The sequence below is a fragment of the Amblyomma americanum genome, chromosome 2 (genome assembly GCF_052857255.1).
Source record: "Amblyomma americanum isolate KBUSLIRL-KWMA chromosome 2, ASM5285725v1, whole genome shotgun sequence".
Lineage (NCBI taxonomy): Eukaryota > Metazoa > Arthropoda > Arachnida > Ixodida > Ixodidae > Amblyomma > Amblyomma americanum.
The window spans coordinates 189,276,099-189,302,246 of NC_135498.1; the positions used below are offsets into that span (position 1 = coordinate 189,276,099).

At 47.3% G+C, this 26,148-nt stretch overlaps 1 protein-coding gene and 1 non-coding gene across 2 annotated transcripts in view; one reads left to right on the top strand and one right to left on the bottom strand.

The window, feature by feature from the left end:
- The window catches only part of LOC144119384 (putative chitinase 10), a 106,070-nt gene that overhangs the window by 62,431 nt on the left and 17,491 nt on the right, over positions 1-26,148 (bottom strand). Inside the window, exons 3-5 of the mRNA XM_077652014.1 lie at positions 12,770-12,876; positions 11,668-11,782; positions 128-298 (exon numbers count right to left, since the gene is read on the bottom strand). Of these exons, the coding sequence (XP_077508140.1) occupies positions 128-298; positions 11,668-11,782; positions 12,770-12,876 (393 nt within the window). The remainder of the gene's footprint in view (positions 1-127; positions 299-11,667; positions 11,783-12,769; positions 12,877-26,148) is intronic.
- Positions 12,076-12,148, top strand: TRNAR-UCU (transfer RNA arginine (anticodon UCU)). The gene has a single exon. It is a non-coding gene; the product is annotated as a tRNA-Arg (tRNA).

The following is a 26,148-nucleotide window of genomic DNA, read 5'->3' on the forward strand; positions in this document are numbered from 1 at the left end:
TACCTGCTAGCGCTGATCTGCCGCGTTTACATGCGTGCAATCGCCACCAAACATTTTTCGTCTTTCCGGGCTGCGAACAAACTGCTCGTTCACCGCGTAAGCAGGAAGCAGAATTCCATGGACGCACCTTGGAAAAGGGCAGGTACTTGTGGAACACACCCGGAGAGAAGGACTCCGCTCGCTCCGGCGTCTGGTTGTCGCCCACGTATACGGTGCCCAGAGGCGATGCGCCGAAAAGCAGCCGGCTCTGCCGAGACGGGTCGGTAACGCGCAGCAGGAGGATGGACAACACCGAGGCCTGCGTGTGTGCAGACGCCGTTAAGGCCGGCACGAAACACCGCATTGTGGTTTTCTTAGGCAAAAAAAGTTTTGCTTTGCTTGGAAATTGTAAGATCGAAGTGGCAGCGAAGGAAAAGTTGGAGCACTTTTAACGTGAGAGCGTTAGCATACCCGTGATGGAAAAATTGCGCGGAGTCTGCGTTAGAGACCCTTAGAAGCCTCGCAGCCGGAGCGGCCTTAGTAAACGGCCATCAAACATTGGTGAGCCGCTTAGGTCCCGTGAACGTGTGGCGTCATCACAACCCGCCCGACAGATTGAGAGCAAACTGACCACAGTGGCAGGTGGCGGTAAAATTAAAGCTTGGTAGCGAGAGGTAGCTCCAGAAGAGCAACCTTGGTGTTACAAGCTACACCGGTGGCAGCACCTGCCATCGCAGGGCAGTGGCGCCTCGCTTAACGGCTGGATCACTGCGCCAGGAGTTGTATGAGGACTCCCAGGGACGTGTGAATATAAAGCCGAGAATTACTAATTCAGCATATATGGGCATTAACCCATTTTCGGGCACAGCAGTGGCAGTGGACGGCTCGCAGCATCGCTTCTCACGCACCTGTTTTGCCACTGTTGCAGAAATACAACGTGCGGCCGTCAATCCAGCTATTACGTCATCGTGGCGATAATCTGGACCACCGCCCCGATTTCAGCTACTACCACGTGACGGACCTGAGGACGACGACGTAAAAAGGACAGGCTGATCCTGGATTCTCCGCTTTTCGGGCACAGCAGTGGCAGTGGACGACTCGCAGCATCGCTTCTCACGTACCTGTTTTGCCACTGTTGCAGAAATACAACGTGCGGCCGTCAATCCAGCTATTACGTCATCGTGGCGATAATCTGGACCACCGCCCCGATTTCAGCTACTACCACGTGACGGACCTGAGGACGACGACGTAAAAAGGACAGGCTGATCCTGGATTCTCCGCTTTTCGGGCACAGCAGTGGCAGTGGACGACTCGCAGCATCGCTTCTCACGTACCTGTTTTGCCACTGTTGCAGAAATACAACGTGCGGCCGTCAATCCAGCTATTACGTCATCGTGGCGATAATCTGGACCACCGCCCCGATTTCAGCTACTACCACGTGACGGACCTGAGGACGACGACGTAAAAATGACAGGCTGATCCTGGATTCTCCGCTTTTCGGGCACAGCAGTGGCAGTGGACGGCTCGCAGCATCGCTTCTCACGCACCTGTTTTGCCACTGTTGCAGAAATACAACGTGCGGCCGTCAATCCAGCTATTACGTCATCGTGGCGATAATTGGACCACCGCCCCGATTTCAGCTACTACCACGTGACGGACCTGAGGACGACGACGTAAAAAGGACAGGCTGATCCTGGATTCTCCGCTTTTCGGGCACAGCAGTGGCAGTGGACGGCTCGCAGCATCGCTTCTCACGCACCTGTTTTGCCACTGTTGCAGAAATACAACGTGCGGCCGTCAATCCAGCTATTACGTCATCGTGGCGATAATCTGGACCACCGCCCCGATTTCAGCTACTACCACGTGACGGACCTGAGGACGACGACGTAAAAAGGACAGGCTGATCCTGGATTCTCCGCTTTTCGGGCACAGCAGTGGCAGTGGACGGCTCGCAGCATCGCTTCTCACGCACCTGTTTTGCCACTGTTGCAGAAATACAACGTGCGGCCGTCAATCCAGCTATTACGTCATCGTGGCGATAATCTGGACCACCGCCCCGATTTCAGCTACTACCACGTGACGGACCTGAGGACGACGACGTAAAAAGGACAGGCTGATCCTGGATTCTCCGCTTTTCGGGCACAGCAGTGGCAGTGGACGACTCGCAGCATCGCTTCTCACGTACCTGTTTTGCCACTGTTGCAGAAATACAACGTGCGGCCGTCAATCCAGCTATTACGTCATCGTGGCAATAATCTGGACCACCGCCCCGATTTCAGCTACTACCACGTGACGGACCTGAGGACGACGACGTAAAAAGGACAGGCTGATCCTGGATTCTCCGCTTTTCGGGCACAGCAGTGGCAGTGGACGGCTCGCAGCATCGCTTCTCACGCACCTGTTTTGCCACTGTTGCAGAAATACAACGTGCGGCCGTCAATCCAGCTATTACGTCATCGTGGCGATAATCTGGACCACCGCCCCGATTTCAGCTACTACCACGTGACGGACCTGAGGACGACGACGTAAAAAGGACAGGCTGATCCTGGATTCTCCGCTTTTCGGGCACAGCAGTGGCAGTGGACGACTCGCAGCATCGCTTCTCACGTACCTGTTTTGCCACTGTTGCAGAAATACAACGTGCGGCCGTCAATCCAGCTATTACGTCATCGTGGCGATAATCTGGACCACCGCCCCGATTTCAGCTACTACCACGTGACGGACCTGAGGACGACGACGTAAAAATGACAGGCTGATCCTGGATTCTCCGCTTTTCGGGAACAGCAGTGGCAGTGGACGGCTCGCAGCATCGCTTCTCACGCACCTGTTTTGCCACTGTTGCAGAAATACAACGTGCGGCCGTCAATCCAGCTATTACGTCATCGTGGCGATAATCTGGACCACCGCCCCGATTTCAGCTACTACCACGTGACGGACCTGAGGACGACGACGTAAAAATGACAGGCTGATCCTGGATTCTCCGCTTTTCGGGCACAGCAGTGGCAGTGGACGGCTCGCAGCATCGCTTCTCACGCACCTGTTTTGCCACTGTTGCAGAAATACAACGTGCGGCCGTCAATCCAGCTATTACGTCATCGTGGCGATAATCTGGACCACCGCCCCGATTTCAGCTACTACCACGTGACGGACCTGAGGACGACGACGTAAAAATGACAGGCTGATCCTGGATTCTCCGCTTTTCGGGCACAGCAGTGGCAGTGGACGGCTCGCAGCATCCCTTCTCACGCACCTGTTTTGCCACTGTTGCAGAAATACAACGTGCGGCCGTCAATCCAGCTATTACGTCATCGTGGCGATAATCTGGACCACCGCCCCGATTTCAGCTACTACCACGTGACGGACCTGAGGACGACGACGTAAAAATGACAGGCTGATCCTGGATTCTCCGCTTTTCGGGCACAGCAGTGGCAGTGGACGGCTCGCAGCATCGCTTCTCACGCACCTGTTTTGCCACTGTTGCAGAAATACAACGTGCGGCCGTCAATCCAACTATTACGTCATCGTGGCGATAATCTGGACCACCGCCCCGATTTCAGCTACTACCACGTGACGGACCTGAGGACGACGACGTAAAAATGACAGGCTGATCCTGGATTCTCCGCTTTTCGGACACAGCAGTGGCAGTGGACGGCTCGCAGCATCGCTTCTCACGCACCTGTTTTGCCACTGTTGCAGAAATACAACGTGCGGCCGTCAATCCAGCTATTACGTCATCGTGGCGATAATCTGGACCACCGCCCCGATTTCAGCTACTACCACGTGACGGACCTGAGGACGACGACGTAAAAATGACAGGCTGATCCTGGATTCTCCGCTTTTCGGGCACAGCAGTGGCAGTGGACGGCTCGCAGCATCGCTTCTCACGCACCTGTTTTGCCACTGTTGCAGAAATACAACGTGCGGCCGTCAATCCAACTATTACGTCATCGTGGCGATAATCTGGACCACCGCCCCGATTTCAGCTACTACCACGTGACGGACCTGAGGACGACGACGTAAAAATGACAGGCTGATCCTGGATTCTCCGCTTTTCGGGCACAGCAGTGGCAGTGGACGACTCGCAGCATCGCTTCTCACGCACCTGTTTTGCCACTGTTGCAGAAATACAACGTGCGGCCGTCAATCCAGCTATTACGTCATCGTGGCGATAATCTGGACCACCGCCCCGATTTCAGCTACTACCACGTGACGGACCTGAGGACGACGACGTAAAAATGACAGGCTGATCCTGGATTCTCCGCTTTTCGGGCACAGCAGTGGCAGTGGACGGCTCGCAGCATCGCTTCTCACGCACCTGTTTTGCCACTGTTGCAGAAATACAACGTGCGGCCGTCAATCCAACTATTACGTCATCGTGGCGATAATCTGGACCACCGCCCCGATTTCAGCTACTACCACGTGACGGACCTGAGGACGACGACGTAAAAATGACAGGCTGATCCTGGATTCTCCGCTTTTCGGGCACAGCAGTGGCAGTGGACGGCTCGCAGCATCGCTTCTCACGCACCTGTTTTGCCACTGTTGCAGAAATACAACGTGCGGCCGTCAATCCAGCTATTACGTCATCGTGGCGATAATCTGGACCACCGCCCCGATTTCAGCTACTACCACGTGACGGACCTGAGGACGACGACGTAAAAATGACAGGCTGATCCTGGATTCTCCGCTTTTCGGGCACAGCAGTGGCAGTGGACGGCTCGCAGCATCGCTTCTCACGCACCTGTTTTGCCACTGTTGCAGAAATACAACGTGCGGCCGTCAATCCAACTATTACGTCATCGTGGCGATAATCTGGACCACCGCCCCGATTTCAGCTACTACCACGTGACGGACCTGAGGACGACGACGTAAAAATGACAGGCTGATCCTGGATTCTCCGCTTTTCGGGCACAGCAGTGGCAGTGGACGGCTCGCAGCATCGCTTCTCACGCACCTGTTTTGCCACTGTTGCAGAAATACAACGTGCGGCCGTCAATCCAACTATTACGTCATCGTGGCGATAATCTGGACCACCGCCCCGATTTCAGCTACTACCACGTGACGGACCTGAGGACGACGACGTAAAAATGACAGGCTGATCCTGGATTCTCCGCTTTTCGGGCACAGCAGTGGCAGTGGACGGCTCGCAGCATCGCTTCTCACGCACCTGTTTTGCCACTGTTGCAGAAATACAACGTGCGGCCGTCAATCCAGCTATTACGTCATCGTGGCGATAATCTGGACCACCGCCCCGATTTCAGCTACTACCACGTGACGGACCTGAGGACGACGACGTAAAAATGACAGGCTGATCCTGGATTCTCCGCTTTTCGGGCACAGCAGTGGCAGTGGACGGCTCGCAGCATCGCTTCTCACGCACCTGTTTTGCCACTGTTGCAGAAATACAACGTGCGGCCGTCAATCCAACTATTACGTCATCGTGGCGATAATCTGGACCACCGCCCCGATTTCAGCTACTACCACGTGACGGACCTGAGGACGACGACGTAAAAATGACAGGCTGATCCTGGATTCTCCGCTTTTCGGGCACAGCAGTGGCAGTGGACGGCTCGCAGCATCGCTTCTCACGCACCTGTTTTGCCACTGTTGCAGAAATACAACGTGCGGCCGTCAATCCAACTATTACGTCATCGTGGCGATAATCTGGACCACCGCCCCGATTTCAGCTACTACCACGTGACGGTCCTGAGGACGACGACGTAAAAAGGACAGGCTGATCATGGATTCTCCGCTTTTCGGGCACAGCAGTGGCAGTGGACGGCTCGCAGCATCGCTTCTCACGCACCTGTTTTGCCACTGTTGCAGGTTGGTGTTATTTTGCCTCGAACTCGCTCTTAACCCCTTGGCGTCCCCTGCTGCTGCTGTGCCTATAGTTAATCACTGTCCACTGTTATTATGACTGAATGTTTGGAGTGCAATGGAGACATTCGGCCCGAAGAAATACCCCTTGTGTGTACAAGTTGTAAACATTCACACCATGTTGGTAAATGTTCTGGAGTTACTGGGTCTGCTTTTCGCAGTAAAGGTGATTCCTTGAAAAATTCTTGGAAGTGCGCAACATGTCAAACAAATGAAAAAAGGGGCGGTGCTTCATCCAATGTGTCTGAAAGCCCAAGACTTGAATGTAAGCTGAACCAACTCAATGCCAATGTATTATCACTTCTACCACTTGTGGCCAAAGTGGACGCCTTGTCCGAAGCTGTCAAAGGCATCAGTGGCATTGAGGCATCTATCCAAATGCTTTCTGACAAGTACGACGAAATACTTAGGAAGACTGACAGTCAAGGTACTGAAATTGTGGCCTTGAGGAAGCGTGTTGAGCATTTGGAGTCCGAAACTTCTGAAACTTCTCCAAATGCCCTAGAAGTGAAAGCTCAGTTAAATGAATTGGAGCAGTGCAGCCGCCGACAAAACATCGAGATTCACGGTATGCAAAAAGAAGAGAATGAAAACCTTCTTGATAAGATGAACTGTCTGGCAAGTACGCTTGAGCTTCCCGAGCTATCAAACTCTGACCTTGATTCCCTTCATCGGCTGCATCAACGTGCTGGTAAAAAACCGGTGGTGATAGCTCGCTTCCGATCTGTCATGTTGAAGGAACGCTGGATGCAATGTCGCTCACGTCTTCGGGAGAAAGCAGCAGACTTGCGAATCTTCGATAATCTAACTGCGATGAACAAAAGGCTTTTATGGCTAGCGCAAACGAAGGGAAAGGAAATGAAGTACTGCTTCGTGTGGCAAAAGAATGGCCATGTTTTTGCACGAAAGAATAACGGCGACAGTGTCATTCGAATCCGCCAAGAAAGTGACCTCGCGAACATGGTTTAATGTTAGCGCTTCAGGCATTGTTTGATAAATTTTTTTTCTTCCGCATGGCGGTTTCATGTTCGAAGTCTTATCTCGATTTCGTTTCTTTTCGTGATTTTGCTTCTGAGAAGAGTAAGCACTCGAAGTTCTTTTCCTTTTATCACTTAAACGCGCAGAGTTTACGGAACAAAGAGGACCAATTAAACACATTCTTCATGTCCTTAGGCTTTGAGTTTGATATTTTGGCCTTTACGGAAACTTGGTACAATACCACTGAAGATGTAATCCACATCAATGGTTACAAATCTGAATGCATGAGCAGGTGTAGTAAAAAAGGAGGTGGGGTTGCTTTATACATAAAAAGCGCTGTTCATTATGAAGTAATGGCTGAACACTGTGCTATGTTGTCCGACTGCGAAATACTTTTTGTCAGATGCAGAACTTTCGTAATTGGCGTTGTTTATAGGCTTCCCGGTGGGTCTCTGGTTGAATTTTTCCGTCGATTTGAAACATTGCTTGATTCTCTGTCGTCACTGAAAATGCCTGTGGTAATTTTGGGTGACTTTAACATTGATTTGTTGCAACCTGCTAACACATCAGTTAATGAATTTGTCGACCTGTTATCAATGTATGGCTTCTCAAACAATATTGCTCTGCCTACTCGCGTCTCTGCATCCAGTGAAACCTTGATTGATTTTTGTCTGACTAATCATGATGAAAGTGACGTGAAAGCGGGAGTGCTTGTAAGTGCGATCAGTGATCATTTACCTTTGTTCTGCTTCATTCCTAAGCGCACCTTTCCACAGGTTACCATAGAACACTCGACAAAAACTACACGGGTGATAACTAATCGCGCGATAGATAATTTCCGTCAAAATATTGCATCTGTAAACTGCAATAAAATTTTAGATAAAAATAAATCTGATTCAAACCTTTTATACAGCAGTTTTCTCGAGAAAATTATTGAAATTTACGTACGTTCCTTTCCTTTCGTAACTGTTAGAAAGTTTAAGAAAGCGAGGAAACCCTGGGTTACCTACGACTTAGTCAAGAGAATGAAAGCACGAGATAACCTCTTCAGCAACTTCCTGAAATATAAGGACGTAGAAATTCTTAAGAAATATAAAAAGGTCAGGAACAGGCTAAATGCCGACATAAAGGAATCACGTGTTGACTACTACGCTAACAAATTTACGGACATCCTTTATGACCCTAAAAAAACTTCGCGCACCCTAAATGACCTATTGCGGCACACAAAAAATAGCATTCCCCAGGAACTTGCGTACGGCGATAAAGTGCTAAGCGGTAAATCCCTCGCTGAAGTATTCAATCAGCAGTTCTTGTGCTTCGGCTCCTTTGACTCGGGCAACAACTTCACGGACTATATTAACACCAGTTTGCAAAATACTATGTATCTTCGTCCTGTTACACCTACAGAAATAGCACACATTATTAGCAATTTAAAGAACAGCTCTTCTTGTGGTTATGACGGTATTAAAGTGGCGCCGATTAAAGCAGTCGCGGATTTATTATGCAATGTTCATTGTGACATAACAAATATTGTGTTTTCTACAGGCACATTTCCGGATAACATGAAAATTGCTAGGATCGTCGTCTTGCATAAAGGTGGCGCAACTGATTGCATTACTAATTACCGGCCGATATCCATACTTCCAGTTTTTTCTAAAATTATTGAAAAAGCCTTAAATTCCAGAATAACTGGACACATGTAAAAACATAACCTTATATCCCCGAATCAGTATGGTTTTCAAAGGGGTAAATCCACTGAATCTGCGTTACTTGAAATACGTGATAAAATTGTTGCCAATATAGAAAACCAACAATACACAATAGGCTTATTTTTAGACTTTAATAAAGCATTTGATTCAATTAAACATGACATACTTTTTTCCACATTACCCTTTTATGGAATTAGAGGCATTGCTTTAGACATATTGCGTAGCTATCTATCACACCGCTCCCAATTTGTGGAAATCAACAGCATAAAATCAGATTTAGCAGACATTAGGTACGGCGTTCCCCAGGGTTCTATTATAGGTCCTACGATTTTCCTGCTTTATATCAATGATATCGTGGCAATACCAGAAACACCGGATATTGTGTTCTATGCCGATGATACAAACGTTTTTTTCTCCTCTGATAACATCTCTACTCTAATTCCTCTTATTAACAACTGGTTAGATTCCCTTTCAGCATGGTTATCGGCTAATCAGTTGAGCCTAAATGTTAAAAAAAACAGTATATTGTTTTTACTCCTATTAATAAGCCAGTTAATTTCGCATCTTCTTTAATATTTCAATCTCAACCACTTGAAAGGGTTTCCCAGTACAAGTTCTTGGGTGTATTCTTCCATGAAAATCTACGGTGGACGCATCACGCAAGTCACATTAAACGTAGCATAGCACAATTAATTGGTATGCTCAATAAGCATCGCACGCTGTTACCTTTAAAACTTACACGTCAGTTATACTTTTCTACTATTCATTCTAGATTACACTATTGTCTACTTATCTGGGGCGTCACTTCTAGGGCTAACTTGGAAACTCTATTCCGAATGCAGAAAAAGTGTCTTCGTATTATTCATAACCTCTCGATGTACGAACATACCTCTGAGTACTTTCACCAGGACAATATTTTGAGTGTCACTAATCTATATAAACAAAAGTTATCCGAAAAAGCATTTTTAGAATTCATACGTAATGGTGATAACTTTTTTCTATATATACTAATACCACAACTAACTACACCTTAAGAGCTAGAAACTTTATAAAGGTTAAAACTAGAACAAACTACGGCAATCAGCTTTTACAGTGGCAGATTCCTAATTTACTTAATAGTGAGCATGCTTTATTTGATATCATGCAAGATTCCTCAACCATTTCAATATTCAAAAAGAAATCAAAACTATATTTTTCCAACAATTGACTTTGGCCTTTCTGTATCTTTATTTCTTCATTTGCATTATTTATACCTATTAAGTTGCGTTGACTTATTGTATGTATATATGTGTCTATTGTATATATAAGTATGTATATGTGTGTATTATGTGTATATATGTATACATTTTTTTTGTGCACTGTTGTCTGCTGTGCTCGTGGCGCCAGGGGCCTAGTCAGGCGGGTATAGTCTCGCCTTTTGCTCCGGCGCCATGGCAATCTTGTATTGTCAGAATTATAATAAACTTCAAACTTCAAACCCAATTGAGTCATAGCCTTAAGTGTGAGCTTAAATGCCCCGTTCAGGTTTTTTTTTTGCTTTGAAGGTGCACATGACGCTGGAAGCCTACAATAAAGTGATATTTTTAAGGGCGAAAACCTCTCTTCTTGACTATGTCGAAGGGCAGGCTAGAATGGTCATTGCTTTGAGAAAGATTTATACGGTTTGCCAGATGACACAACAAAGCATCTGAGTTGTGAGAAGAATGTTAAAGTAGTTAAAAGCAGAGAAACCAGCGCTAAAATTAATCTTAGAAAGACAAGTTCCCAGCTAGCGCTGGAAAATCGTCTTAGTGACGCACACCAGTTCTCCGCTTCTCTAGTTTCAATTTCGTAAAAAAAAAATTGGTGGTGGTTTGGCTCTGGTTAAAACCTGGAGTGACGCGATAGCTACAACTGGCCGAGTGGAACTTGCTCAGTTGAATTGGAAAGTCAGTCTTTCGCCGCTCCGTTTCGCTGGTAGTTCCTTCTTCGTCTTCGTCCCACTTGACACGGCGCATGAGCACAGCGGTGGCAGCTCAGTTTCGCCGGCGGGCCGCGTCGCCGGCAGCAGCAGCTGCTCCGCACAAAGTGATTAGTCACGTAACCAACCACGTGACGAACCACGTGATCAGCCACGGCGCCGCGCCGCCGGCAGCTGCTCCGCACCATGTGACCAACCAAGTGACAGCATGGCGGCGCCGCCACGCTGAAGGCTCGTAATGCTACCGTTATGTAGCTATCGCTACCAAAAAATGAGCGACGGTTTAGCGCGGTCAGGACAAATCAGGTGCGCTACCAGTTCAAGTTTCACTTCGGTTTAGGTTCGGGGCTCGGTTTTCAAGGTCAAACAGGTCTGAGATGAAAATAAGCGAAATCGGTGAGTGGGAGCCTTAGTGCTTGCACACTATAACTGAAGAGGCCGCTTAAGCTTCACCTTACGGATATTATGCTACAGCGTTGATGTTTGTTAATGCCCATATATGCGGAATTTAGCATTGTCTACTTTGGATTCAAAGAAGTTAGGAGAGCATTTAGCGCAGTGACACGATAGGCTACGATTCTTGAAAGCATTTTGAAATATTCACGCGCAAGGCTCTGGTATTCCGGCGTGGCATGACCCAGTCACGGGGACTGCGGCAATGCGCCCTTGAATTTTAAGCAGCGGCTCTCTATTTTCGACGACGACATGCAGCCCAAGCATACGTGGATTGCTGCTGGTTTCGGCTATATTGAACAGTATTCGGCACCGCGGGAAAAAGTCCTTTCAAACGTTCATTACGTATGCGGTGTTTTGAAAGCACCACTTATTAAATGACATACCGGAATTTAAAAAAAAAAACCTTCTTAACAAGCGTGACACAATTAAGAATTTGATCTTGAGTCCTTTTTCAGCTGGCAACATTTTCTAGCATTCATTTAACAGCCCGAATACCGTACGACCGCGACCGCAACCAGATCACCAGGTTTTAAAAACGACGTGGTAAATGTATTGACCACTTTCCTGGTTATAATTCAGTGAAAGCTGAATAGTGCACGTATAAATCCTCATGACTGTTTTTCTTTTCCATAAACGCCACTACGGAAGAGCTTCGCCGGCGCCGTTGCAGTGTTGGCAACGAGGTGGTCGTGAGCTGTGACTCACCACGTCCTCGACGCCCCGGGGCCTCTTCTTGCCTCCGAACCGGAAGGGCGCTGGACAAGAGCGGTACTTCTTCGAGTGCAGCTCGTGCGTCCCAGAGATCACCAACAGGCGCGGGCTGCGGGCGCACGCCGCCGGCTCAGAAAACTAAGTCAGGCCCGTGGCATAAGCATTGTGGGAAAGCTGCGGGGCGCTTAACATGGCAACACAGCAATATTGCGGCCTAGAGATGCCAGCCATTCGCGGCAACCGGTCCAGTCATCTCCGTTGGAGTCTATGTTCCGTTATCTGAGCGCCTGCCTGCTTCTTGGGTAGCGTAATTAAACATACGCTGAAGATAATCAGGCAATGTTATGTTTTGATTTAATGCCCACGCCCAAGTTGAAACATTGCCGGTAGCTTAATCGCGCTTTTTCTGTGGCGCAGTGGAAAGCGCGTTGGACTTCTAATCCAAAGGACCCGGGTTCAAATCCTGGCAGGGATGTTTTTTAAACTTTTTATGTCGATGTTTCTCTTCAAGAAATAGCCCCTGCAGAAGTGTTCCGCCAGCGACCTCACTTTAATATCTCGTAGTACACGCGCTGGCAACAAGGTATTCTAAACACGCCTACCATAAACGTGCCAAAGAAGAAAACACTGCGAAACGATGTGGGTTTCGAAGTTCACATTTAAACAATCGAAAACGCAGGCGCCTGTAGCGCCAGGCCTTGTCTCGGTGGGGTTGATTTTTTCGCTTTGCCCTCTTTATCTGCCCAATATTTTGCACTCTGCATGTCAGCGTTGCAGTGAGGCGTTTAGAGCAGTCGCAGTATAACCAAAACTATAGAATTAACAGCGAAGGGTCGAATACAGCCGTTGGGAAACAGTTATCGCCGCTTGCGCTCGCCAAATAACAATATGGGGACTGACTTTTCTCCTAAAACCTGTTCTCTTTACTTGTATAGATACTTGCTCTGAAATCAAGCACTGCTTAGTTTTGCAGTAGCGAAAGCTTGCTTTTTTCTCGCAGTGTTTCTGGTTCACGGCATAATCTAAGCGGCAGCGCTCCCCTCCGAAGAGCACAAGCCGGTCCGATCGAGCTGGACACGGGAATGATGCAACTCACAGGAGGCCGAGGTAATCGTCAATGTCGTAGTAATAGGTAAGCGCCGGATCTGTTGGGACAAGCAAGGTCAGCTGCTTGTTGTACTGCAGGAAGAAGTCGTGGCATATCTGCAACACAGGGCGACAAACGATGTTGACGAGTTGACTTACTGTTGATTGCGGGCGCGATTACTATTTTCATTTTCAATGCTGTCAGTTGCAATTGCTCTCAGTGTGTTTAGCACTTTAAAGCCCAGTGACACCAGCTAGTGACTAATAAAATTTATGCCACGTAAATATTTCCTCTTAAAGGCATAAAATAAATTTGCTGCGGTTTAACTACTGCTCACTGTTCACTGACCAACAAGCCCAAACAGCCGCTTTAGTTAACTACTGCAGAACATGGTAAGAGAGCGAAAGCTGTGGTTTATCGCGCAAGTAGACACAGCTTGGCGTCTGTAACGTTGAGTGCGTTGCGCATACTGGATAGGCAGTGCGCCCAGCGTGCCACCCTGGCAGGTAGGTGGCAGTTAAATTAATGGTTGATCGCGAGAGGCTGGTCATCCAATGAATGCTGCAGCGCCTATATATTCCCTCCAGACTGACATCACGGGATTGTCACGTGACGATTCTAACACCATCTACCGGCGAGTCGAAAGGTCAAAGGTGAAGGGCCAAGTTGTGCGACAGCATGGTGGACCGCATATGGTAAGGTCTATAGCCACGCTTGACCTCTGGCTCACTTCGAGGTCAATCGAAAACAGCCGCGTCTTCTCAAATTCATTCACGCTAACTTTCAGCACCTTGAAAAACCTAAGGTCCTCTTCTTGGTTTTTAATCTTCTGTTTCTTCCTTTGAGTGCGTCTGCTGCACCCAATGATATCGCAAAACTCTATGGAACCGTGGTTACACGTGTTAGCGCGGCGTCACTGCGTACAGAGGTATGGGCGAACGCGAGCAACACCTCAAAATGGCGCTAAGTGGCCACGTTGACCACATTTGCCACTTGACAATTTGACCTCCATTGCAGACTGACGCGTCCTTGACAAACGTAACTGGTACGAGCTAACAGACTTAACGTTACAGAGGGCTCTCTTGACTACCTCGATGAAGTGAAAACGCACCCGCTAAATGCGTTCTTATATTCAAAGAACACATCACTTCTGTAGTTAGAAAAAGTTGACATCAAAAAGGGTTACGAGAGGCAGCGAGAGGCATGACAGATTAAAGAACAGTTTACTTGCGGTGTGGTTAAAGGGACTGCTGTCCCTCGGGGAAAACAATACTAGAAAGTGGTTTGACAGAGGTCGTTCAATGTACGCGGAAACACGGACGCGGAAAGTGCGCTGACGTTCCAGTACACAGTCCTGGAGTTTGAGTCACACAGCGCGCACTTAAATATATACTCAGTATGGCAAAGACAGCACAGTCACGCTGCCGTGGCAAACTTTTATGTGCCGCCACAGCACAAAGGCACCAACACAGTTGTGTTCGAGGCGCGGTAAGCTCTAAAAATACGCGACATGAGCAGATAGGTTATTCTGGCGACTACACATTCGAAAACAGCATGCTGTTAGAGGACGCCCGACGACCGACAGGCACCAAGCCATCAGCTCTGCACTATGCTATAGCATGCTTTCGTAGCCAGCATGCAAGTTAGAAATGTATGAGTAAGGCATATTCGCTGAGCTAGCTGCCGAATATAATCCATACTATATTTATGACGCTGCACACTTTGTGATGACGTCATTTGATGCCGACGACGACAGCAAGATCTCGGAGAAGGGTTGCACCAAGGTCGACGGTGTACGCAGTCATAGCTGCGCCATATGGTCACGTGACGATGACGTTTCACGGAGAGGCTAACATAGCAGGGGGCGTCATAGTCAGGTGGGCATACGGGATTAGGAAGCTAGTGTGGATAAGGTGGCCCCTGCTGGCACAAGACATCGGGGGGAGAAGCTTCTGTCCTGCAGTGGGCATTGCTGGGCTGAGGGTGGTAGCAATTTGGCATTCACAAGCAAGTATATTCTATTATGACACTGTATCGTGAGTTAATGTCTAGTTTTTTGGTTGTTTTGTATCTTACCACGTTTCCTCCCTACAATAAACGAGGCCCTGGGAAGCAGGAGTGAAACAAAATTATGATGGTACGCTTTTATACAGGTCACTATACTTGCAAGCTGCAAACTCGCAGTTCGAATGTTCGTCCACTGCCCGTTGCCCTTTTTCTGCTGCAGTTCCATCTCTCGACCATGGTTCTCTGGCTGGTCTTCATGATCCCTGGCATCTGCAACGGCTCCCTCATTCCTGTACGGGGCTGTCTCTGTGATAAGAAGGTGAGGAGAGATGCCTCACGGTGTGGCATCATATGGTGTTATGCTGCAGCAGTCTGTAGCATTGACCTCTGGCTCACTTCGAGGTCAATCGGCAACGCACGGCGAAATCGGCATTACCCAGCGTAGTGAAGTTTTCGCTTCAAAAAATGGTTGCAGTTTAGCTCCGCTAAGCGTGGTTACCCAAGCGAAAGGCTTTGTTATGCTTGGTTGTGGTGCGGTTCAAGCCAGGCTAGGCTCATAAAGACGAACACATGTTTTGCATTGTTTAGCATCGTTTATTTTTTTTTATTCCTGATTATTTAGTCTTACACACACGGCATCGCATGTGCACTGCATGTAATTGGGTTCTGAATAGAACGCAGGGGCACCTCGAGGCGTTCAGTGGAACGCTGGTTGTGTTCGATGCAACGCCCGGTCGCCCAGAGCCGAAGCTCCCGACCGGGCCAGGAGGGACGTGGTTTTTTGAAGATGTCAGGACGGCGCGAAAACAACGAGGACCAAAGAGGCACACAAACACAACACGACCTCGTTTGGTCCTCATTGTTTTCGCGCCGTCCTGACATCTTCAAAAAGCTATGCACCAACTAGCCCAAACCAAAGTACTTCTTGAGGGACGTGGTATAACCCGTGACTGCCCCACATCCACCGATCCTCCACTTGAAGGCCAAATTGCGGCGCCGATGACCTTGGCTTGACTAGGCCTCTAACGCTTTCGATTTAAAATTGATGATTCTTCCTGGTATACAGGACTGGGCGATGAAAATATCTGTCGTCACTCTCAGGAAGCCACGTTAAAGAGGCGACGCGTGTTATCCAATAAAAATTGAGGGCAGTTAGTAGTAAAAACAAAAACGTTGCACATGGACGGGACGAAGAAGGGCGAATACCGGAAGGTGGCCACAGTTAGAAATGAATAGAATGAGACGGCATACCACCCCCATCCCAGAGCAAAAACACGCATGCACATGACTTAAAACAAGGTAACAAAAACTGATAATCTTAAGACCTGTGGAAAAATAGCAAAAAAGAAAAGAGAGAGAGAGGGATAAATGATAAAAGGCGCTAAGGAAATACAAGTGCGTTTTAAAAACTTCAATTCCTTCTCCATCAGATACACAGATGGAGCACTAATGCACGTGCCTTCACTGCATATCGAAATTCCCTGGGCTTCCAAGATTTCCGTAGCCAGTTGGTCTTTACCACGCCCTACAATCTTAGTACGATTGCCCTACGATCTTAGTACACCCTTATTTTCCCCGTCCATATGCTACGTTTTCGTTTATATTATGTCTGACCCCTCAGACTGGCCCCTCAGTATACTCTGTTAAAAGAGGGCAGTTAAGACTAGTTGCGTGCTTTTAAGGCGAAAACATTAATTTTTTAACTGATAATTTTTCTTTCCTTCTAATGACACATACTCATTAGCATACAGTCATAAGGCAACGCATACACTAGGTTTACCTTTATTCGCCTAGAAGCAACGCGGCCGGTTGTGTGGCCTATTCGAAAGCTAGAAAACCGCGCTTCTTCTTGGCGAACAAAGGTAAACCTAATGTATGCGTTTCCTTACGACCATATGCCCATGGAAATAAGGGAACCGGCGGTTGAGTGACCCCTGGCTTGCGTGCTCGCCTTACATTCTTTAAGTCCTTGTTTCAGTGTCCCGCACCTTCGGAAGAAATTTTTGATGTTCTAGCACTTGTAGTGGCCATTCTCCGCATTCGACCGTTTTGTGTATGTCTGTATCTTTGTCTGGCAGGCTGCTCACCGTGTCAGGCGGCATCCCATTTAATCGTCAGAGGTTGCTCGATTAGAGCAACCCGGGCTGCAACCCAACCCAAGCAACCCAAGCTCCACCGATGGCAACACCTGCCCACCGAGTGGCTTACTTGCCAAGGTGTAGCCGGTGGTAGCCACGCGATGCCCTGGGGTGCGAATTAGGCTGCACCGCCCCCAAGTGCACCGAGCTAAACGGAATGAGCAGCAGCGGTTTGGTGTACAACTTGACTGGAATGATGCTCGCACAGTAGCTAATCGGAAGAGTTTGGGGAGGTGGTAGCCTGACACCACATAGTAGGTCGTCATAGTAGGTCGTCAATTGACGTCATACTAGCGCATATATCATCATTTTGCCTAATTACCCAGATCAACTTGCATTGTTTCTTTTCTCATGATGTTATTGCGGGGTTTTGAGCACCACCCTTCCTGGACGCCGATTGAGACCCCGGTTTCGTTGCCAATAGAACATATAAGGCTTTCGTCTGAAATAAAGTTATTGTACCGCTGCCGCGCCAGGAAGTCGCCTTCTCTGGTACCAGCGGATAGACCATGAACGTCCACTAATATCTCCAGGCGCTTCTGGTGACTGGATAACGAGAAAGCGCAGAAATATTTTTTCTCCCGCGCTCTCGCGTCCCTCATTTGTTCTTCCCATTTGAGAACAAAAATATTGGGCTCAAATTTTCACAGGCATGCTCCCCGAATATGTGTGCTACTTCTTCTACCATCACACAGATGGCGCCACTATAGCAGCCCATAAAAATTGAGTTGGGGTTTTGTCGCCCGTTGTGAAGAGCGAGCTGTCGACTCGTTGAATTTCTTGCAGCAGAAAAGGAAATTCTTCGTCGTATTCATAAACGTTTGTGTGCTGTGCATGGAGCTCTGCAGTCAATAGAAGCACCGTTGGACGCTGCTGTGTCAAGCGAGTCACCTCGTCAGAAAGTGCCGAAACAGATATGCACAATGAAGCGCGGCTTGGGTGACGTGCCACTGCAACCAGTCCGGAGATGCTGGAGCGCGCCATCATCCGGGCGCATTGCGGTTCGTCAGTTGGCTGAGGAGCTGCCTGTAAGTACATGAAGCGCGGCGGGAATAATGGAGGTGGGCTGCACGAAGCCTCGCAGAGAGTAAAGAAAAGTATTTTGTTCCGAGGAGCTGCTGGAGAGTTTCGATGCTGAACAGGAGGATTTCTTGCATCGTACAGGGACACGTGATGAAACCCGGGCTCAAAACGACAGTCGATGGGATGGCGCCATCCAAGTTCGCCAATAAAAATGTTCAATGCGACTTAGTTGGCCTGAAAATCATGATCACTGTTTTTCTGGGACATTGCAGATGCGCTGCCTAACAGCGAGACAGTAAATTCGGACACACGCATCGAAATCGTGCGCAAACTAAAGCAGCATTACCAGCGTGTCCGAACTAATAAGACTGCTAGGGAGATTCTTCGCCTATACGACAACGCTCGTCCTCACACCAGGTTGAAAACAAAAATAATTAGAGATCACAGCGGCTAGCCGCAATGGAAGAACGCGAAAGCGTTGACCCCTCCTCGACACTGGTCACCTTTGAAATATGGTACCATGGTTGTTTTCTCGTTCACTTGATCGATTGGTTATAGATTAACTGGGATTATGCCCTCGTTTCATCTCGATTACAATTTCTAGTCAAAATTAATTAATGGATTAATTATGACTCATCAAACATTTAAATTCATTTCGAAATTTATTTGCACTCCTTTGCTCATTTGCCCATTTTCATACCATTTCGCCGTCCACTGCTGTTTTCCCGTCCACTCACTATACCGGCGTCCGCGCTTTTTCGACGTTTTTTTGACATTTTCGCTCTAATTAATTAACTAGTGGAAAAAAAAATTGGAGGCATTACTTTTTCGACAACCTTAGTACATATGTTAGCCAACGTGCCACGACTCCTCTTGTCTCATTTTGACGAAACAACAGGAGAGAAAATTAACTTTCTCAGGAAAAAGCAATTTGACTATCTGGGCACTTGACAACTGCCTTTGTTGTTGCCCTTGCTTTCGGTGAATAATTTGCTGATTTGCAGACTATCGTAAATTCGCTAGAGTGTTCATTTGCGTGGGTTAGTATTCGCGCAAAAAAAGGAAGACAGACATGCAGTGGACGTTATTTCATGGGAGGATTTCGATGCTTCTCCTGACGCATAATGTGCAGACTGAAATGTTAGCGTGTCTACAAGGGCTAGTTGGTGATCCATGGCAGGGAAATTTGGAAAAACAGCGCAACTTTTATACAAGGACTAGAGGAAAAAGAAACACCACCGCACTGACTTCAGCTTAGTTCCGAAAGCAGGCTACATACACGACCATGCTTCCCGACAGAATGGGTGGGAAGGCACCTGAGAAAACAGCTGAGTTCGCATACACGGCAAAGTACAAATACAACTAGAAAGTACCTGAGACAGCCAGTGCAAGGACCACTTTATACGAAGGAAAAAGCAGGGCAGAAGCAAAATGGGTGTTTAAAAGGCCAAAAACGGCTATACAAACGAAGGATAATTAAAAGTTTGTGGAGCCAAAAGGGCATTTAAAAGCTAAAAGGGTGATATAGAAGGACAGCGTTATCTGATTACACAAATAGCATGAGGCTGAGATACTGAATTTCGCGGTTTGGTAAAGCTATCAAGGGAGTGCTGGCAGTCATTTCCTAATCTCAAGTTGTGGGTGGCTTCTGTGATCTCACGGGTGATTTTATGCACATTCTTGGGGAGAATAGAGCATCAATTAGACAATGAATCGCTGGAACGTGCGGGATATTTTAGTCAATGCACTCCGAGATGATATTTCAGAGTTCTCCAAATGTTGTTGCAATGCTATATGAGTCCTACACTCAGATATCGGCCAGTTTGCCCCTACATATGATTTGCCATAGCTTAAGGGAATTTTGCACACAACCCCAACTTTGTATGTCACGAACGGTGATTGGTGGTTGATTCTGCAAACGGCTGCAAGTAAATTTGCATGCTACGAGTGTGCTCATTTTAATATTATAAATAGGGACACTATCAATCTGTGTTTCACCGATGCGTTAACGAAGCCGTGCGTGCACATTAAGCGGAATAGTTTCAATGAGCAGCTTTCTCGACTTGCTCAAGCAGGGTTCCCACAGCACCTCCTCATTTCAAAAGAAGGATGCCTTTCAAAAAGGCAAAACGGGAGGTGGTCAGACCGCTGCGCAAGATAATGAAAAAAGGTCGCCGTTGTCTAGTACCGGCACAATATTTCTCACCGGCTCAAGAAGACAGGGCAACGAAGCGAATCGCATAGTTGTCTGTTCGGCTCCCGACAATCTGTCCAAGCTTTGTGACCGAGTTAACGCTCCTACTGCGCGAAACGCAGTCTACAAAATCAACAACCAATAACCGCTTGTTACATATAAAGTTAGGGTTGTGTACAAAATTGCCTTAAGGAGTGGAAAAGCGTACGCCACGAAAGCTAGGCCACATTTCCATAGAAGACTCATGAAGCATTCCGACAATATTTACGGACATGTGAAGAGGAAACTGGGTGTGCATTGCCTGACATGTCTCACATGTTTCTACGAGCCATTGTGTGATGAATGCACCCGTGAAATCATAGAAACTATGCACATTTTGACACTGGGAAAGGCCTGTATGAGCACTACGTCGATAGATTTACCGAAACGTGAAGTAGAGTATCTTAGCCTCGCGTCATTTGAGTAGTTTGGTCGTGCTATCTACTTTGAGGTTTTAAAGTTCCATGGTTCTCGATATAGCCCTTTTCAACTTTTTAATCGCCCTTTTGGCCGGCCATACGTAACCTTTATTGGCTTTTTTAGTACCACCCTTTCTAGAATCTTAACCCTCTCTTTCGGCTCTACATTTTAATGGCATTTTTTTTCGTGTGTCTTTGTGCTTTACACTGTTACCTCACGTCATATAAAGTTGCCTTTGTACTTCGCCACTTGCTTTGTGTGCGAACTTTGGAGAACCTGTTTCGCCACCCCTCCATTTCGACGCGGCCCATCTTCACCATCGTGCGTCAGGACAGCACCGGCTGGGCGAGGAGGGAAGTCTCCCTCATGGAAGGTGAAACAGGGACGGGAGCGCCACCTCGTAGGCTACGCGGATTTCCGCGGGGCCGTTGAGTGTTGAGTCTCTCAGGATCCGGCCAGCGTCACAAGCGGTTGCAGCCGCACGCTCTCGTCACCTTCCGCGGCAGACGCACGGAGATCCGTCGTGCCTTGCCTCCGGACTGCTGGTTCAAGGCAGCGACGCGAGCGCAGCAAACGCGCGTTCTGGTAACCGTACGCAACAAATGCTCGGAGATGGCTTTGCCCCAAGAATGCGGCGCGCGCGGGAAAACCCAGCCGCCATTGTCGGCGCATGCAAGCGTTCGCCGCCGGTACCTCCGAAGTCGTGCCCCTGCCCCAGCCGGTAAGTCGGAAGCCCTTCTTACGTAGCCTTCTATTTCCGAGGAATTCCTCGTTGATGTTTTGTAGCTAGCTGGCCCGCTCTGTGTATTAATTGCAAGTGTAATAAACTGCATATGAGTGTTCACGCTTTGTCGTCCCTTTCCTTTGTTCATTCGAGCACAAAACCCTCCGCGGTTAGCGAGTGGAAACGCTGCATCCGCGGAGTGGGAGTGCGGGCGGGGGGGGGGGGGGGGGAAGGCTGTCCCCCCCCATATTTCCACAGAACCTACCGGTCTGCTCTGCGCACTCTGTTCATATTTAGGGCGACTTTTTCAACGTTTACATATTTTTGTTCTAGAAACTATGAGAGAGACGTCGGTGCGGTCAGTAGAGGTAAGCTGCATAGAAAGGCGGACATTATGCGAGTAATAGATCTCCATAATCAGACTTCTATTTGAATGAAATAATTAGAGAAGTTTTTCAAGTTGTGACATTAGCGGCCAAGAATATGCTGCAGAATTGAAGGCTGTTAACATTGATGGTGAGCCCACTTACTGAATTTTCTAAATCGGCAATGGGCTTCGAACTTTCCACCGTATAAAATACGCATTTGAAAGCTTGGGTTGGCTTACCCGCACTGAAAATATTTAAATTGCCGTCAGTCGCGTTTATTACGCACCAAACATGTACGCCGTTCGTGTATTTGATGACTTCAAAAAAGTCAGTGTGATTTCGGTGATGGAACAACGTGCATGGGATAAATATGAAATGTGGGAAAGCCATTTCAACGAGCTTTCAATTACATATATTTGAGGTTCGATATTTCTGAAAACATTGACGTTGAAGAAAATTTAAACACTGCGCTCATCCTCGATGTCAACTGATAGCATTCAGTTTGGCAATATAATCTTGCCCCGTAAAATAAAAAGATTAAAAAGTTCAAGTTTAGTAATGTCTAATAACTGAGCTCTATCACGTACATGATCTCCGCCATGGTGTAGAATCCACCTGTAAAGACTCCACCGACGTACCTCTTGAAAATTTCAAATAAATATCTTTAATCGTAAAAAGAATTCACCCTGTATATGTTGCCGTGTTTCGGAACGAAAAACTAAGTTGAAGTCAGCGCGGTAGTGTTGGTCCTTGCTCCAATCATTGCCTGCAAATTTCGCGGTTTTTCGTCTTTCGCTGCCATAAGTGTTACCAAATGGAACGATGTATGAGCCCTGAGAAGATATTGTGACAACTGGGTGTCTCCCAGAGATCGAAAACGCACGTCCGGCCTACATATTTGATCTTGACGAAAACATCGGTAATGTACACGCGGCACCTGGGAATGCATACCCGGACTTACTGCCTGGAAACTATTATCCTTTCAAAAAAGAAAACCATAAAACTTCCTTGGCACACAAGCCCAAGATTTCGCACAAGTTTCAGTGCTTTAAGATGAATTATTTTGTAGCTAACAATGCAGATATTTTTCACTTGACACTACCTGCACTAAGAAATTATAAATATTTTATTTTTGTCTTGATGGATGCTTATTTCGAGTTAAAAATTTATACACGACACAATTAGAAAGCCTTTTGAAATAGTAGGTCTTATTTCTCCGCATCTAAAATACCTTGACACCTGATACTTTCAGGTTCTATCGGGCTTTGCATCAGCAATGCTTCTGATCAGTTTCAATTGTCTGTCATGTGTACTTCATAATTAAAAACGTACTTGACGTGTGAATCACTTGGGGCGCCAAAATCTTAAAATGGTTTAAAAATAATTCATTATTGTGCGATTTTTCTCTTTATTTCAGAAATAAAGCTCCTCCGTCCCAAATGTGCTTTAAACTCACACTCCAGTAGTTTTTGTAGTTTTCTAGTTATGCCTGACCGACTGTGTCCATGTTAGCAGAACTGCTGCTCTAATCAAAATGTAGGTTGCGTGACAGCGAGTCTTTCTCGTCGCGGCCAGACCCCTTTGAAAACAATGCGGTGGGAGTTTCCACTATGCTTAGCTTTTTAGTTGTATTTCTTAAACGGTTTTATAAATATATAAAAAAATTCGCCATTTTCTTTAACACAGTTCAATCTTACACTTGTAACCATATGTCACCTCTCTGCTTTTCAGCCCCCAATCTTCCAATCGCTTTTGGCTAACTTACACCGCTGATTAATTCACATGACCATTGTTATCGATGAACTTTAGGACTTCTGGGAGAGCGACTGTTCCTGAATCGGCATTCCGATGGATACCACAGCATTCCAGTACAAGATGTTCAATTGTTTCTACAGATTTGCCACACGCTGCACATGCATTCCCGAAAGTAAGCCCTGGTACCATTACCCGTTTCCAAATACCTGCCAGTACTTCATATATGCTGTACCCGCATAATGCCTTATCCTTTATTATCGCGGCATCTCTTCGCCCTTTTACCATAAGAAACTGTTCGTGTTTTTTTCATATATATCTGTCCTTCGTTTAACCATACCCCGAGATATTTGTATTCTACCATTCTAGGTATTCGATGTATTTGAATTGTAAGCACCTGACCAGATGAATCGTAGAAAAATATCATACCTGACTCAGTTGCCCTAAAACTGAAGCCCAGACTGTCTTGTTCTTCTCCGCAAAAATTGAACACAGTTTGCCAATCTTCCTGGCTATCTGCTAAAAGCACAATATCGTCCGCATGCATTAAACCGGGGATCGGTTCCTCTTGGACCGTTACGCCTAATCTGTACGACAGATTATAACCCATATAAAGAAGACGACGAGCATATGCGCAAGCCGCATGGTCATTGCCTGGTGCATGCTCCTGGCTCCATAGTAAAGAAGACGACGAGCATATGCGCGAGCTGCATGGTCATCGCCTGGCACACGCTCTCGGCTGGACTAGCTGACCCGCTGTTGTCCCTGCTCCCGTTAGGAAGCTTCTCAGAATAAACACCACCTTACACCCAGATTATTTTCTTGTAGCCTTCTTTCTGTATCATATAAATGGTCATACAAGACCAGCAGTGATAGAGGACAATCTTGCCTTAATTCTTTGCGTACCTGGACAGTTGTCATACTTTTTATTCCTTGCGATGAAACTTCGACTTTATTATCTGGGCATATTTAATGTAGGAAATCAATTATCGCATGCCTGATAGCCTCGTATTTTAGTATGTTCTACAGGAGTTCCCTGTTCACATGTCGTATGCACCGGATATGCTTGGGAAGGCTAAATGCAGATGCATGTTTTCCGTTCTAGCTATTTCAACACTTTGGGTAAGCACGAACAGGCTAACATCTAAGCGCGCATTACCTCTGAACCCGTTAACGGGAGACTAAAGCACTTTTTGCAAAAATTGGGCTTGCGGCGGCCCCTTAGAGTTTTTGATGCTGCAAACTCGAATATCGAACTAAAATTGGGTAAAAACAAGCGCTAATTGTCGTTTTTAGCAGAAATACACAGCCGGCGCCTCGGGGCACATCGCGGGTCGCGCCGCCGCCTCTGATTGGCCAAGAAGACGTGACGGCATTTCGAGGACCGGCGAAGCTGCCGATATGGCTCCAGTGCTGCGTAGGCTGCGTTGCGTGCTGATTGCAGCTCTTCGCGGTGTTGTAAAAGCGATTATAGGACACTTTTGACACTCACGTGAACATCGGGGTGTCACTGTATGTGTTCGTACCAGTTTCGCTCACAAACGACGCAGTATCTCCGTTGCGGGGAGCGAAGAGCAGCCGGGAACGTCTACCGGCGTTGGAAACTTGCTCTGGTACGTAGTACGTCATTTTTCGAAGTTGCATGTCGTTATTGGCAGGAGCTTGACGACTGTCCGATAACTTTCTCGCGATAAGCCACTTCCCACAATGCCTTTCGGAGTTCGAGGAAGATTCGGAAGATCAGAAACGACTAAACCGGAATGTGTTTGCTTTCGCTTGCCCTACGATGTGTTCTTGATCGTGCCGTGGCATGGTGTGTGGAAAGACCCGCGACCACATTTTTCTCGCCTGGCAATAGCACAAGGTACAAAGCGTTGCATGGAGTAGAAAGTATTACGTTGCTGCACAATTAATTGATTGTGCGTGATCTGAGTGCGTTCGTCTGCTGCGATGTGATTCGCAATATTGCTTTGGTTACGCTGGCGAGAGGCAGTTATACCCGAAGCTTGATGCAACGGAAAGGCGACTTCGCTAGCTCACATGTACTGCGCCTAGACTCGCTGCCGTCGGTAGAGGCCTCCCTTTCGAAAGAAGCCGTCCACAGAGCTCTCGTAGTTGTGCATGCACCGGCCGGCACCATTCGCGAAAAAATTTCCGGTACGTGTCTGATGCCGGTACGCGATTTTTTCGCATGTAGGGTGGCACCCAGTTGTGCATAACCGTATTTTTGCTGTGGCTGCAATATTACTCGTTCATAGCAGGTGTTTGTATGCATGACCAGAATGGAAGATGAGTACTTCTGCTGCATTTATTATCAAGTGCCAGAAATCGCTATGAGAGACCTGCTCTGTGCGGCTACTGCGAAATTTACGATAGCCTGTGGTTTAACACAATTCTTGAAAAAAAGGCAGCAAATGCTCCACTAATGAGTGAGAAATTTGAATCAACCCTGGGGGAAATTTTAGCACTTTTCATTCACAGGCTATCGCGAAATGCACCGTACTTGCTGTTTGGCTCATCTGAAAACAAATGAGAAACAGTCTACGCTTTCTACCAAGTTGTCTCCTGGATACAGTCTGAGAAAACCACCTTTTTATGTGTTCCTGCAGAGAGTGGTTTCTACAAAGGTGTGTGTTGTTTTCAGTGGTTGAGGTTTTTGCAAAGTGAGAGCAAGAAAAAGGGATTTTTGGAGTGAGGACTAATTTAAATTAGTGGGTCTGCTG